General features: G+C 58.7%; 6 protein-coding genes across 6 annotated transcripts; 2 read left to right on the forward strand and 4 right to left on the reverse strand.

Annotated features, from left to right (window-relative positions):
• Positions 1–316: 316 nt before the first annotated feature.
• P884DRAFT_189504 (aminotransferase class-III-domain-containing protein) lies at positions 317–1,973 on the reverse strand (the record flags this gene model as incomplete). The annotated part of the gene is made up of 2 exons (XM_069437439.1): positions 317–1,526; positions 1,630–1,973. 2 exons carry the CDS (start codon positions 1,971–1,973, stop codon positions 317–319), a joined length of 1,554 nt encoding a protein of 517 aa, XP_069301553.1.
• Positions 1,974–3,598: 1,625 nt separating this feature from the next.
• P884DRAFT_3485 (uncharacterized protein) lies at positions 3,599–4,769 on the reverse strand. Its single transcript, XM_069445848.1, has 3 exons — positions 4,051–4,769; positions 3,664–3,992; positions 3,599–3,611 (listed from the first exon to the last, which is right to left on the reverse strand). The coding sequence occupies exons 1-2, from the start codon at positions 4,637–4,639 to the stop codon at positions 3,664–3,666; spliced, it is 918 nt and encodes a 305-aa protein (XP_069301554.1). The 5' UTR covers positions 4,640–4,769; the 3' UTR covers positions 3,599–3,611.
• Positions 4,770–6,609: 1,840 nt separating this feature from the next.
• On the forward strand, positions 6,610–8,016 carry P884DRAFT_190714 (CTLH/CRA C-terminal to lish motif domain-containing protein; the record flags this gene model as incomplete). The annotated part of the gene is made up of 2 exons (XM_069437534.1): positions 6,610–6,660; positions 6,745–8,016. The coding sequence occupies 2 exons, from the start codon at positions 6,610–6,612 to the stop codon at positions 8,014–8,016; spliced, it is 1,323 nt and encodes a 440-aa protein (XP_069301555.1).
• Positions 8,017–9,121: 1,105 nt separating this feature from the next.
• P884DRAFT_190157 (ribonuclease H-like domain-containing protein) lies at positions 9,122–11,013 on the reverse strand (the record flags this gene model as incomplete). Its single annotated transcript, XM_069437495.1, has 2 exons — positions 9,122–10,366; positions 10,453–11,013. 2 exons carry the CDS (start codon positions 11,011–11,013, stop codon positions 9,122–9,124), a joined length of 1,806 nt encoding a protein of 601 aa, XP_069301556.1.
• A 705-nt stretch (positions 11,014–11,718) lies between these two features.
• Positions 11,719–12,289, forward strand: P884DRAFT_273899 (NADH-ubiquinone oxidoreductase B12 subunit family-domain-containing protein; the record flags this gene model as incomplete). Its single annotated transcript, XM_069442644.1, has 3 exons — positions 11,719–11,732; positions 11,809–11,916; positions 12,130–12,289. The coding sequence occupies 3 exons, from the start codon at positions 11,719–11,721 to the stop codon at positions 12,287–12,289; spliced, it is 282 nt and encodes a 93-aa protein (XP_069301557.1).
• A 517-nt stretch (positions 12,290–12,806) lies between these two features.
• P884DRAFT_253256 (uncharacterized protein) lies at positions 12,807–14,254 on the reverse strand. Its single transcript, XM_069440780.1, has one exon. It carries the CDS (start codon positions 14,061–14,063, stop codon positions 12,954–12,956), a length of 1,110 nt encoding a protein of 369 aa, XP_069301558.1. The 5' UTR covers positions 14,064–14,254; the 3' UTR covers positions 12,807–12,953.
• Between the last annotated feature and the right edge of the window lie 839 nt (positions 14,255–15,093).

The raw sequence follows: 15,093 nt of genomic DNA on the forward strand, positions 1-15,093 counted from the left end.
GATCTTTGCGGTCCGGCTCGGTACGAATGTATATACATACTTTACGTACCGGTCAGAACCGCCTTCTGCGCAACCGAGAACATGAGAGCAAGACACTACTTAATTATTGTTCCCCGGTGCACTGTTTTGGTTGACCGCACCCGGCCCGCAACACTCCTAACCGGTGTCCTCAAACTTCCCGTCGGCCAGACGGACAGAACACCATACGTCAGCAATTTATTCCCCTCTTGCTCAACCGTCCAAGCAATGAACACGGCCATCGTAACCCCCCCACCCTCTCCTGACCTCACTTCGCGACGACTCAACACGTCTTCTTTTACCAGGATGTGACAATCTTTTCCAGTGCGTCAACCAAAATGTCGGCGTGTTTCTTCTCAAAGATGAGCATGGGGCGCAGCCGGACAGCGTTCTGGCCGCAGCCGCCAATGTTGACGCCGAAGGTCTTGGCCTTGGCCAGGAACTCGTCCCTCCTGGGGCTGTCGAAGGCAATGAAGGTGCCCATCCCCTTGCCCCTCAGGTTCCGGAACTCGTCAGGATACCTGGCGGCCAGGCGCTCCAGCTTCCCGTATAGGTAGTCGCCGACCTCGGCCGTGTGCCTGACCAGATCGTGCTTCTCGATCTCGTCGATGATGGCGCGGAACAGTAGCGCCCGGGCTGGGTCACCCATCCACGTGTTGAACTGGCGGTACGGGCGGTTGGGCCGCAGGGAGGGGTCGCCAAAGTAGTAGCCGGCCGTCTGGGCCTTCTTGCTGAAGGTGACAATGTCGGGCGGGTGCGGCAGGTCCCAGTGCTCGTGCGCCCAGAAGCGGCCGGTTGCGCCGACGCCGGTCTGGACCTCGTCGACGATGAGCAGCACGCCGTGCTTGCGCGTGATCTCGCGCAGGCCGCGGAAGAAGGCCGGCGTCGCGTGGTTGTCGCCGCCTTCGGACTGGATCGGCTCGACGACCACGGCGCAAGGCGGGACGTGATAGGTTGTGATAAGATGTTCGACCTCGTCGAGGGCGGCGCGCTCGATGGCCGCGTTCTCGGCTGCGTGCTGATCCAGGGGATACTTGAGCTGCGGAAAGGTGGCCTGCGGCCAGTCGAAGGCAGGGATGTCGACCTTGTGGATAGGCTTGGAGCGGGTGGTGGAGAGGGAACCGAAGAGGCGGCCGTGGAAACCCGTCTTGAAGGAGAGGATGGAAAGCTTGGACGAGCCCGGTGACTGGTTATTCATGGCTGAGTTCATCTCCTCTTCGGTGAACTCGGCGGACGGGCCGCCCCGGTCGCGCTGGCGGCGCCACATAAAGGCGGCCTTGTACGCGGTTTCGTTGGCGTCGGAACCAGCCATGGCCGTGAAGACTTGGTTGAGACCCTTGGGGGCGACCTTGAGAATGCTCGTCTTGAGGATGTTGGCCCACTCGGCCGAGGGGAAGTTGCCCAGGGCAGGACGGTTGATGATGCCGTTGATCATGTCGGGGCTGCTGGCGGCCTGACGAAGGGCCGGGTTATTGTATCCGAGCGGGATGGAGGCAATTTGTGCGTAGCTTGTTTAGGGAAAAGGGGGGTTGTGCCGGTGTCAGTCCCGCCTGTAGGTTACAATTGGAATGATGGGAGACACATCATGGATTGGGATGGGCGGCCACTTACACGTCCAGCAACACATTGCCGTCCAGATCGGCAATGTAGTTGCCCGCGCACCTCGTGTAGTCGGTGAGCATGTTCAAGCTGCGCGTGTCGAACACCTCGTCTAGCTCGGCGATGGCGGCCTTGGACTTGGGGCCGGGGATCGGGGTCTTGACCGAGGGGCCTTCGGGCTCCCAATCGGCATAGAAGGACGACATGGCGCGGGCCGAGGCAGTGAACCGGCGGCGGCACTCGAGGGCCACGGCAGCGGACCGGCCCGCCCGGGCAGCCGTGGACGATGCGGACGGGGATGTGGACACAGCACGCAACAGCGCGTTACTGCCCCGGAGCGCTCTGCTTGCCGACATGATGCCGTCTGAACGGGAGTCTATGTCCTTTTCCTTGGTAGCTCGTCAGCCGTCGGATTGGATCGGATGCTGCTCGATTGAGAAACGCATACAAAATCAACTCTCTCGATCTCAACTTTTCCCGCGGGGTTGCCGACTGGTTTCAATTGCAAATAACACGGGGAGCGAGGGGGAACCCCAACAGGTGATCCTGAAGGATATCGCCGGCTTATATTGGCTTCAGGCCGTTGGACCCTGGCAGACCAGGCTCTGGGCTCTGTCCGGGGCTCGATCAGCGTTGGTTTGGATTGCGGGGAAGCCGTTGGTTGACAAGGGAGAGGAGCTCCGGGTACCTACCTAGCTGCGATCCCGGAATCAATTGATTACGTCAATGCAAACACACCTTCCCAGACTTCTCGTCTTTCCCAAGGCACCAAGGCAGACAGAGGAAGGACAGGAAGGAAGGCGTGGTTTCGAGGCAGAAACACTCAATGCACTTTCCTCAATGGAGATCAGGAATTTGCAGATACTGCCATTGACATGGCCAGTGATGCATCGGCCTGACCGCCTGGTCTATTCCATCTTGTCTTTATCGCTGAAGCTCTCCACGGGGTGGGATCTGGGTTGGTTTTGCTGTGGTGCAGGCCCAGCCACTCGGATAACATCGCAAGTGTCAGCTGCCCTCTTCGGCCGGGATCCGGCGGGGTCTGGCCGCTGACCAGCTTATCAGTGCACGGCGAGGCGGCTTAGCAGCGGAGTTGTTGGCTGTGGCCGGATCGGCCGCCGAAACAGTCGGCCCGCTATCGGAACCTGCCCAGGTACGATGCGGCATGCTTGGCTCCCGCACGCCCGCTTCGTTTCGCAAGTTATCCAAGCACAGAGTAAGAGATGTAAATACAAATAGTTCGATACAAACAACACTGGGAGGGGAATAAGAAGTGGTCCCGATAGCCAACTGCTCAAAAGAGGACGTTAAGCCTGCTAAATGCGAACCAGTATCTAATCTCCTCTCGTGGGTTTCGGGTTTCGCGTACCACGGCCCTCCTGCCGCCAGAAAGCAGCCAAGTTGACCGCGCGAACAGTGTACACCAAATGCAAGCAGAACCTCCCAACGCCCCACGGTCAATCCATATCCGCCGTCGCTTATTCCCAGGAAAAAAAAACGCCTCAAGGCCTATCGTAGAGCTGACAAGACATAACATAAATAAACACCACCGTCGCCAAGAGCAGGGCAAAGCGTCCGAGCGCAACCTCTAATGGTAGGCCGCAGCGCAGAGCCACCTAAACGCGGAAAGAGAGGGGAAAAGAAAGAGGGAAGAAGAAAGAGAGTGTGGAAAACGAGTACGCTCTCATACCGATAACCGGGGGGAAAATGGTGAGAGGAATCACCGGGTATATCCTCAAGCTACTGCTAAAGCCACGGCATCAGTTCCGGCAGCCGGTAGAGGGCCCAGCTCAAGAAGGCATGCTCGGCAGTCAACTGCCGCTGGTTCGTGGAAGAGTGAGCTTCCAGTCCGAACGGCGGCTCCAACTGGTTCCGACACCGAGCCTCGTCGGTCGGTCCGGCTGGACGACCAGCCATTATACGCGGCTGGGTCTGGTCGGACTCGGGCCGCCGGGGCGCTTCCTCTAACGCCGGCAAAATAAAGGGTTACAGGCCTAACAGAAGTTAGCGGCCTGTCGCCACGAGAACGTGGGCACCAGGGAGTACCTAGCTGCTTGACCCTGGTTCCTCCTTGTGCTGTGGCAACTGCAAGCCGGCACTCTGCGCAATCTGCTTCCATGTATCCAACTCCCTGTAAAGGCGCTCGCACTCCTGCTTGAGCTTATCGTTAGATTGGCTGAGCTCAGCAATCGCCTGCTCCGTGAGCAGCTTCTCCAACGTCCACTTCTCAATGTTCTGCGTTTCATTCTCCTTCAGCTGGGTGATGAACGCCACCGCCCGCTGGAGGATAGAGCCCTTGTTCTTCTCGCAGCCGGGGACGATCTTGGCCAGCTCGTTGATGCCCTCGTTGATGGTCTCCCGCCGGCGACGCTCGACTGCGACATGTCAGAAGTAATGAGCTAGCAAAGCGAGGCGGATGGAATGAATACTTGCCTTCTTTGTGGTTGTCTTTGCGCATCTTGTGCCACTCCTCGGAGCCAACTGCGGGCTTTGTGTTGGGCGGAGCGCTATAACGCTGCTCCTGCTGTACCCCGTTCGACGGCGGTTGCTGGATGGTGGAAGGGGGAGGAGGCAACGGCAGACCGTCTGGAGGGGGCTGGTTGACCGCATGGCTGCTGAAGGTGTTTTCTTCGTGATGAGTCTCCGGCGTCGGCTGGTTTGCAAATGCCTCCTCAGTGGACTGAGGAACATGCAGCGATGGATACATATTCAACGCCGCAGCAGCAGTACTCGAGGCATTGGAGGTATCCGCCGTTTCGTTGTGCTCAGAGGCGGTAGCCTGAGCGAGAGCGCTGAAATCCTCCACGTTGACGTGGTCATGGGCTGCTTGTGCAATGCTCACAGTATCTCCCAGGAAAGGCTGGGCCTCGGATTCCGGCACTGACATGGAGGAGTTAGGAGCACCACGCTTGGCGCGGCGCGAATCTGGCGAGGCAGACTCGGCTGCGCGTTTCCGCTTTTGGCCAGGGCTCGTTGAAGCCTCGGAAATATCGGGCTGCTGCACACCAACTGTCGCTGCCATGGTGGGTTGTGAGGTTGGTGGTACGCCTGGTGAGGGAAGTTAGTTCGAATCCTGCCAACAGCACTGCATTTTCATCCAGCACGAGTGACAAGCAGAGTGCCGGGCGAATCAGTGTAACGTGGAGGTCTTTTTAATCAATCGGGCCTTGTCTAAGGTTGTCTGCCAGTCGCTCAAGATCCCTTTTTCAAGGGGCAGTTGGCGCACGCCGCCCTTCTCAGAGAATCGAAGCAACTCATTGCAGAAATGGCGCGTGACGCGCAATCACCCGAAAACCCATCGAGAGTAAAGGAGGCTCGAGGGCCAGCCGGGCTTTGCCCCCAAAGTGCACCAAGTGCATACCAAGAGCAGCCCTGGCTGATCAATAACCGAGCAGCACCCTTTGATAAATTTCAGCCAAAGCTGCAACACAGCGCATGTGCTCACTTGAGCGGGTGGCGCTGGCGAGTCCGCCGCGTTCGGTCGTCAAGGGCAACGCGTTCAGCAGCGGTCGCGCGCAGACATTGCTGTGTTGCGAGTGGATTGATATCTCATGGCCCCTGCTCTTTCTTGATGGAGTTGATGGTTTGAGGAAGGGTTCCTTACTGTCTGTGGTTGGGTACAAGGGCGAGGTCATGTGAAGAACGTGCCCGAAAACGTGACGAGCGCTGCAGAAGTCAGCCAGGAGCTGCAAATGTAGGGAAAATCGACGCCAACGTTTTGTGAACGAATTCGAATACAAGTCTTAAAATAATCTGGCATGCGGTCGTACCTTGATATGAAAGATGGATCTGTGTCAGGTCTGTGGTGCTTGTCGATGGCTGGTGCTGAAGAGCGAGAGAGAGGGAAGATCATGTGAGCTGAGGCTGGAGCTGGATGGAGGTTAACTTAATCAAATTGCGGGCCGTGGAGGGAGGGATCAGGGGTGCACGGGCCAACACCTTTGCCGAAATGGCACACCCATACTCCGTAAACACCCTTCTTTTCTCGACCTGTACTCCGTATGCATAAGCGATCAGCACTCCCGCTCACTGCGACCCACCAGGTTTGGTGCGAGAACAAGTCACTGGTGCCTCTTATTCATCGCGCTCCACCAGTGTTCGAAACTTTAGAACTTTTGGTTGGAAACACTGCAACATGAGAACCACCCAGTTTTGACTCGTAGTTTTGAGAACCAAGGACGTAACTTTGGGTGTCTCACAAATCCTGACTCGTATTCTCTATCTCGTTGAGACAGAGCTGTCGCATGTGCATGTATATACTGTAGACGTAGTTATGTACCTATGTGCTTGTTTGGCTCTTGCCCGTGTGGCGTGGATGAACATCCCTCGACCTTCCAGCCTACCCGCGCACCTGCACACCACCACTACAGGATTCATCCCCCAACAACAGATTTGACGGCCGAACGGGCGCGACGCCTTCCCCCCTCCAGCAACTGCTCACCACACCTCAGCCACCATCAGCGTGTTAGCACTCTCTGTTCCTTCCCACTTGCCCCACCTTGCTTGAGCCCCTCATGACGCGAAAGCAGCGAGGCAGTGAGACAGGCCCGCGCATGATTGGGCCGCATGCACACGTCACGAGCCACCTAGAGCTCGAGACAGACGTCCCGTCGGTGACCTCTCCTTTCCCAACGCTTTCGACGGTTGACATTTTACGGGCGCACGACGGAGTACGATGTGCGGTGAATGGAGCGAAACTGGTTCTTCCGACTCTTCTCAAATGCACCATTCGAGATGTTGAGGGAGGGTTAGGGTTGGCTGGAGGTCTCGCACCTCTCTGGCTCCGCAACGAAAGCCGGGAGCAAATCGGATGGCTGCCCCCACGGGCCTCCGCTGGCCACAAGGGTTCATTCCCAATCGGCACCTACTGACCTCAACCCAACTTCGAACGACTCCAGCCTGTTTCGAACACAGAACAGTCTACACAGCCTCCGATCAGGATACCTGCATACGATCCTAGCTTCTTGAGAGGCTAGGAGTGTAGTTTCAGACATGGCGGACCTCGAAGCGGCCAAAATCAACCACGATAACCACTTGCTCCTTGTACGATTCACGTCATCATCCCGGACAGCCCGCGACCATGTCCGTAACGTACCCTTCTGCTAACAACTTTTTTTCTGACCTCAGGACCAACCGTGCCTGCGCCTTCCCTACGAGCTCTTGCGCAACAACTTTCGCTCTGTTCACTATCCCTTCGAGTGGGACTCAAACGCCGTCAAGAATGCCGTGAAGGAAACAGCCAACGGGCTGATCAGCGGCAAGACTTCGGCCCAGGATGCCGTCAAGAGCCTGGATCAGATGTTGGGCAAGATGCGGGGGCTGAAGCGCAAGCTGGCCGCCGCCGCGGAGGAGGAAGACCGTCTCTATCGCCAAATGGACGCTCGCGTAGCGCACCTCCGCGAGCTCGCCAATCTCAACACGGTCGACGACGTCAAATACGAGGCTTGGTCCCGTCAGCGTCTCGACCGCCTCCTGGTCGACTACATGCTTCGGCACGGCTACGGTTCGTCCGCGGCAGCACTGGCGGACGAGCGCGGAATGCGGGACCTGGTCGACATTGACACCTTTGCGACGATGAGCAAGATTCGCCAGTCTCTGGAGAAGGGCAGCGTGCAGGAGGCCCTCAGCTGGTGCAACGAGAACAAGAAAGAGCTCCGCAAGATGCAGTCCAACCTCGAGTTCATGCTGCGCTGTCAGCAGTACATAGAGATGATGCGCACCGGCTCGCAAACCAAGATGATCGATGCAATCAATCACGCGAAGAAGTACATCACCCCGTTCAACGACACCTACCCGGTCGAGGTGAGCCACATGGCTGGCCTGCTCGCCTACCGTCCGGACACGAAGATTGAGCCGTACGCCTCCTTGTATAGCGCGTCTCGCTGGCAGAAACTCGCCGAGACCTTCTCCGAGGCCTACCTGAAGCTCCTCAACCTACCCATGACCCCTCTCTTACACATCGCTCTTTCATCGGGCCTGTCCGCCCTGAAGACCCCCGCCTGCCATAGCACCCCGTCTTCAGTCCAAGCTCAGCCTGAACTCGGGCAGTCGCAACGCATCAACGGCGCCAACGACGGCGGCGACAGCGCCACCCCGACCGCCACCCCCGACGCCGCCGCCCAGCCCCAACCCCATGGTACCGCCTCCCTGACGACTCGCATCTGCCCCGTCTGCTCTACCGAGCTCAACGAGCTCGCCCGGAGCGTGCGCTACGCCCACCACAGCAAGAGCCGCCTGCTGGAGCACGACCTGGTGCTGCTCCCCAACGGCCGAGTCTACGGCAAGGCCCGCCTCGAAGAATATGCCGCAAAGAGCGGTTTGCCTCAGTGGCAGGTCAAAGATCTGGTCACGGGAGAGGTGTTCGGGATGGACGGAGTGAGAAAGGTTTACGTTACTTAGAGGGCGGCCTCAGTTATGGCCTTTATGGGAGAGAAGAGACCAAGAATCACGCTTAGGGTAGTTGGAGTGCATTTATTGGCGTTCAACTTGGCTGGTTTGGGTCGGTCCTTAGTTCGTATTATGGTAGCGCATGGGGCGGGGACGGGCGGTTAGGTTCTTTCGGATGGAACACGGCGGCGTACATGCGATTTCATCTCCACTTGGGCTCAGTTTGAATAGGGACAACCAAGTTGTAGGTTATTAACAAGGCCCGTACCTTGGACCTCCATAGGTACCTTGGATTCGTATTTTTAGCACAAGCGATGACAACCTACTCTCGGGGCATATATTGGAGGATGAGCACGTGTCGATCTTTGGTCAGATAATGGATAATGGGCAAAAGCAGACCCTGTTTGCATTGCCATCCAACTTCGTCGTGTCCATCCATTTAGCCCAACTCGTCGACCTCAAGACGGCGTCGAGAACCAGAGCAGAAGCAGCTTCCATCCCGTATCATCACCATCGCTAGTTCTGCTCGCTGACGCGGAGTCAGGTAGAACCGAAACCGGCTACCAACCGGACAAGAAGCCAGAAGGTCAGACGAAGACAAAACGAGCGGGCTATGTCATACATACACAAGACTCGGAGTTATGGGAAAAAAGTATGACACCCCAAAACCGTCAGATCGGAAGTCGCGTAGGCGTTCTGGGAACATCCATAGCCACTCATTTGCGGCGGCGGTTTCCTAACGAGGAAATATGTGACAGAGAGACAAGAAAAGGCACAGATGGAGAAAAAAAAAAAAGCGGTAAAGATACCCGCCTAACGATACATACACTGAAATGGGAAAGAGGAAACAGAAATACAGCCCAGTCCAGCCGACCTTCCTTGCCCACTCCTTCACCTAGATCCCTCCCCTCCCCACTTAAACCAAAAGAACCCCCTAATCTCGCCCCCATTTGACAATTCAATCCGTTATATCCGGTTCCACACAAGGCATACGATACGCACATTGGACAAGGGGCACACGCATGGCTAGCAGGAAGAAGAAGAAGGAGACAAGAAGAAGAAGAGAACAACATCGTATAACCCCTATAATTCTCTCTCCGCTTTCCTCTTCTACTATCTACCGCGAATTTCCCGCAAAAGCAAACGCCCCAAACACCCCGCCGCCCCCGCCAGGCGTCATGGGTCCCATTCCGCTGGCGGTGTTGTTGCCGTTGCCGTTGCTGTTATTGTTGTTGTTGTTGTTGTTGCTGCTGCTGCTGCTGCTGCTGCCTGCATTTCCACCGCCAGCGGCACTCCCATTGGTATTTTGGGATGACGAGGCGCCTCCCGGTGTGCCAGCTAGCCCGACACTGCCTGTATTGGGCGTGCTCGGAGTGCCGTTGCCGTTCACTTGGTGATGATTCTGAGGGTTCTGCTGCTGCTGCTGCTGCTGCTGCTGCTGGTTGTTGCCATTGTTGGTCGGCGGAGTGTTTTCAAACTGGTTCCCGGCGTTCCCGCTGTTATTGTTATTGTTGTTGTTGTTGTTGTTGCCGACGGTGATGCCGGCGCCGCCGACGGAGAAGTCTGGAATGCCGAGACCCCAGACCTTGCCCAGGTGCTCATCCGATATGTCGCCGTTGAAGATGCGCTTGCGCAGCTCGAAGAAGACGCGGCCCGTCAGCAGGCTATCAGACCCGGCCTGGTGGGCGCTCCCGACGCGCTTGAGCTTGAGTGTCTCAGCGATGTGCTCGAGCCCGGACTTCTGCTCGAACTTTTGCATAACCTCGATCGCGCTCGGGTCGGAGGGCATGAGCATGCCGCTGTTGTGCAACTTGATGGCGTGCTTCATGAGGTGCTTCACGTCATACGTGGAGGGGAAATACCGTTTCATCTTCTGGTCGAACTCGACCTCGTCGCAGGGCAGCGGGCTGCAGATGAGGAGCTTCGTGAGGTAGCCGAAGTCGTAGCCGCCGTGGAAGCTTATCCAGCGGACGTGGTCGAAGCAGACGAGGCCTGAAGGGATCAGCAGGGACGCGAACTCGTGCGGGTCAATGCCGTCCCGCTCGAGGAGCGCAAAGTCGATGCCCGCTTGCTGCAGTGACTCGATAGATGTCTGGTTGTACATGTCATCCTTGATGGAGAACTTGAAGTTGAACTGCCAGGCATAGGGTAGCGGTGCTTGACTGCCTGCCCGGCGCAGGTCCGCCGAGTCGGTCGAGGATGGGCGGGCGGGCGGCTGTTCGCCGTCCTCGTTGAAGAGGGCGATGCCGATCTGTATCACCTTCAACAGGTCCACGTTGGTACGTAGGCATTGGTAGTGGTAGTCGCTTTTCCCTCGGAAGCCTCCCATCGGTCTCGCGACGACGCCCGGAAACTCGGTGTCCTACCCAAAGAAAAAAAAAAGGGGGGGGAGAGGGTTCATGTTAGCAGCCCGCTACCAGCCGGCTGGCAAAGAGTTCCACCACCCACCATGGCAATGTACGGATACCTGTCGACCAGGTCTCGCAGTGTCGCAAACTCCTCGTGCAGATTGTGTTTCCACACCTCCCTTATCCGCCCTTTCTGCGCAACTCGCGTGGCGTGCTCCACCAATCCATGACCTTGCGGCTGTGCGTGCTGTGGGTGCTGAACGGGAGGAGCATGTTGGGTATGCTGTGATTGTTGTGGTTGTTGTTGTTGCTGCTGCTGCTGCTGCTGCTGCTGGAGGGCCTGTTGTTGCGATTGTTGTTGCTGCTGCTGCAGGCTCCCCACGTGCGTGAAGCCCAGGCGCGCGGCGTGGCTCGCCAGGCCCGAGTCCGCGCCGACGCCGACGCCGAAGCCGGCGGCGGCATTGAGCCCCCCCGCCAGGCCTAACAGGTTGCTGTTCCCCGAGAACGGGTTCACCTGGCCGACCTGAGCGTTGAGATAGGCCGCTGTGGCGCCCAGGGGCGGCGGATGACTCGTCGCATGCTGAGCGTGGGAGGGATACTGCTGGTGGTAGGGGGAGATGGTGTTGGGTCCGCTTGGGAACCGGTTGAGCGGCGGAGGCATCGCGTGGTGGCGGCGCCCGTGGGGTGAGTTGTAATCGATTTCTTTCCTATCGCGAGGGCCGTATCCTTAGAGCCGTGTCTGGGTCGAGACGTGAAGGGACCATTCCCGTCCCTGTCGCAGGGGAGGGGGGGAAGGGGGAGGGGGGAGAGGCGGTTCCGGATGGCAGGACGGCACTGGGCAAATCGCGGGACGAATTGGGCGGGTTCCACGGTCGGGTTTCGGTCGAGAACGAGGCCTAGAAAAAAAAATGTATTGGGAGGAGTGGTGAACGCGTGTCCCGGAGATTCGAGGCGGGCCTTCAACAGTAATGGGCAGGCAGGACGGGAAGGGGCACGAGCTCAGTTTTAGGTTTCGCGGGGGGGGTGAAGCAGGTCGAGGTGAAGCGGCTGCAGGTTTGTTCATGTCCCGAATGGAATGGCAAGGTTGGCGATGGCCAAGGAGGCACAGGCCCGCATATGCACGGGCCACCCGCACACGCAGCATTCGCAAGCACGGGTCGAGGTCGTCTTCTTTCGGGGAGTTAGTTACCTAACCCCAATGATGACTAAGCGGGCGGGACCCGCAGCCAAGGACGGGACTCGGGCCTGCACAGCAAATGCACCACTCCAAGTCCCGGTGCATTGCAGTGATGCGACCTCGGTCATTGAGCTCCCCATCCTGCTGAGCAGACCGCCCGACTCCCGACGAGCAATTGCCAGCGCCACAATGCAGCCCACCAGGTTCGGACGACCCCGCTGAATCCCCGAGACCGACGACGAAAGCTCGAGTCGCCCACTGATATTTGTTTCCTCGCAGAATCATGCGCTATAACGGCGGCGACCCGAAGCCCAACATCACGGGCTTCGACATGCGCAAGTTCCTCGCCGCCACCGGCACCCCGCGCTACGATCCCTGGTGGAGGAAGTACGTTATACTCGGCTCCGTTTCCTTACCTTCTTTCGACCAGCCGTGCCGGTCCACGCACCCGACGCAGCGAATGCCCCCTACCTTCCCATCCACTACCCTCCTCTGACCTTCGCATCCCCACAATTTTCCCGCGCATCATCATCATCACCACCACGCTCCCTCCCCTCCCTGGAGCTGCAATTGCGTTTGAACTAACGTCGAGGACTACAGCGAAGCATGGCGCTACACCGGCCAGTTTAGCCGCTGGAACCGGTTCAAGAACGCCTTCCCCGGCTTCGGCATCGCGACGGTCGCCTTTGCGGGCTACTGCCTGTACGAGCACTTCTTCCTGAAGGACGATCATCATCACGGCGCTGAGGAGCACCACTGAGCCGGTCAGTCATGAGTCGGGGGAGGAAGAAGAGGTGTGGACTGATCGTTTCTCCTTGGCTGCCGTCTTGAAAGAAAAAAAAAACGCAAGGCGTAGGGAGATATGGAGAGAGGAAAGGATGAGCACCGAAGTGGAATTGGCGTGAACGAAGAGGTTGTGGGAGAGGTGCGGCGGTGGCATGGGCGACCGGAACGAGCGCCAAACAGTTAGGGTTCGTGTATATCCCGGGAAGAGGACCTAGCTATTAGAACCCGCGGGTGCGTGCGCAGTGCGCGCTGGGGGAAATAGCATTGTACATTTAAGGCAGTCACTTGCTCAAGGGGGGAGATTGGGTAGGATGGCATTGCGGCGGGCATGTGCGAGGGAAGTTCGTTCTTGTAACTCGACCAGAGCTCTGCGTAGACAAGGCACTGTAACGCCATGCTGGACGAGAAGGTCCGGTCTCTCGAATGTTAGTCCAGCAGCAAAGGGGGTACAGTTGGATATAGTATGAATATGGCTACCCATTTTCGGTCCCCGACGACCATGAACCAGTCTATGTCGTCCAGGTGCCGGTAGATGTTCCTGCCATGCGGGACGGCGCCTTAACCACAAAAACACCAAGAATGAAACCCTTGATATCCAATTCTAAATTGCGTGCCCAAGCCAGACGCCGAGAGCCAGATCAAGCCAGCTGAGGGACTTTTAGCCCGACCCCGTTCACCAGATCCAGTGCCCCTTCCACGGCGTGCTCTAGCTCCCCAATCCGGTTCTTCAGCTGCCGGTTCTCGTCCCTCAACAGACTAACCGTATCCCACGCGACGCTCGCATCCTGTCCCTTGCAGTTCGAACAGCCCGCCGTATCCCCTGAAATGCCCTTCAGAATCTTCTGGAACGCGCCCATGGGCTGCCCAATCCTCTGCTTAGGCGTGGCATTCACCGATCCTCTGCCGCCAGCATTCTTACCACTCGGCGTCCCGGACCCGCCCGTAACCCCTCTTGAGGCGGATGCCCCGTCCGACGGGCCTGTCGGCGCCGCTTTGGTCTGCAGCGGCGACTGCAGGGTCAGCGGTGGGCTCCGACACCGCGAGAAGACGCTCTCGCTCTCGGCGCTGTCAATCTCGTCATCCGTAGTGCTACTCCCTTCCTCCTCCACCTCCTCTCCCCGTTCATCCCCAGAACCCCTCCTCAGCCGTCTCCGCCTCCGTCTCCGCCTCCGTCTCCGCCTCCTATCCTCCTCGACATCCAGATCTTCCGACACCATCGAGGGTGCCCCCTCGCCCTCCGACATCTTGGACGACACCGCTGCCGCAGCGGCGGCAGCAGCGGAGGCAGCAGCGAGTTCGGCGGCTTCAGCCCTCGCCCTGGCCTTTCTCTCCCGTTCCAGTTCCCCGGTCAGCTCCTGCACGGTGGCCTCCCACTCGGCGGCCTTCCGGGCCATTCCCTCGAGCTGCATCTTGAGGTGCGCGGCGCGCGTGACCGCCTCTTCGAGCTCATCCCGTTCGGCCGCGCGCTCGGCGCGCAGGTCGCGCAGCGCCGCGGCCTGCGACCGACAGGCCGCCTGCATCCGGGTCAGCAGGCCTACGGCGTTCATGTGCAGGTTCTTGAAGGCCGAGGGAGAGAAAGGGTCGCGCGCCGCCGAGGAGGACGGGGAGGATGGGGAGGACGGGAAGAGGGCGGCTTCGATGTCGAGAGTGCATAGTTCGTCCTCCTGCTGTTCTCCAATCGGCGGGTTGCGGAGGGACGAGGTGTTGGTCGGGGTCGCGGAGGTGAAGCGAGATGAAAGGGCCGACATGAAGCGGGACGCGGCGGTTGTGGTAGCGGCACTCTTCGGTATCGTTACGTCCGCGGTATTGCTGTTGAAACCGGCATTTCGGCCGTTGCAGGTAGGCGTGACGGTGGGCGTTGGGGAGGCATCTTTGGAGGTTCCCGGCTGGTGGGACAGACCGAATGCATTTGCTGCCGCCGCGCTGCCGCTCAACCAGCTGACTAGTCCTCCTCCTCCTCCTCCTCCTCCTCCTCCACCACCACTTCGCGGACTCCCTGCCGCGGTCCTCCCGTTGACCCTCCCGTCGCCGGTGTAAGGCATCTGCTCCGAGGGCGACCTGGCGTGCGTCTTCCTCGTTGGCGAGGGCGTCCTGTTTCCGAAGGCCAGCGGTAGCAGGTTAGGGAAGGAATGCTGTCGGCGATGGTTGCCTAGGATGAGGGGTGGGCCGAGATCCTCATCCGCAAAGCCACTGTGATATTCTGACAACGGCGAGAGTGAGGGGCGCGGTGCGCTCAGGCCATGCTGCTGCTGTTGCTGCTGCTGGTGGCCTGGATGGAGTGGTGAACCGGGAGTTGGTGTGTGCCTCTCGAACTGCTGCCGCGGGGAAGCGAATCCATCATCATCATCCGGGACAGCTCTCTGTGATTGAGACGCGCGCGTCGGTGTCGAGAAGGTCGAGGCGCGCAAGTCCAGACCCGGCGGCGGGGAAGACAAGGAAGGGTCGGAGCTTAGCATGACGAGTTAATGTTTCGGGAGCTCCGTGGGGTTGGTCCCTGGATCGCCACACCGCAATATCAGAACTCGGTCCCTGCTCGTCCGCCTCCGTCTCGTTTAACGAAACTAATAATGCGGATTATTTTACGTTGTAGTTGTATAGATATGATCCGATCCGTCTGGTTATAGCTCCGCAACCCAGCTCCCGGACCTGAGACGATGGGTTCCCACGTGTTCTTGGCCCGCTTCCACTCCCCGTTTGGTCCCTCAGACGGGAGCAGAGCGGCAGCTCTCAGCCCGGCAGGATACCGAGGTCTGGTGGTCAGCCTAATGAATGCAGAAG

The sequence above is a fragment of the Thermothelomyces heterothallicus genome (genome assembly GCF_042370625.1).
Source record: "Thermothelomyces heterothallicus CBS 202.75 unplaced genomic scaffold P884_scaffold_1, whole genome shotgun sequence".
Taxonomy (NCBI): Eukaryota; Fungi; Ascomycota; class Sordariomycetes; order Sordariales; family Chaetomiaceae; genus Thermothelomyces; species Thermothelomyces heterothallicus.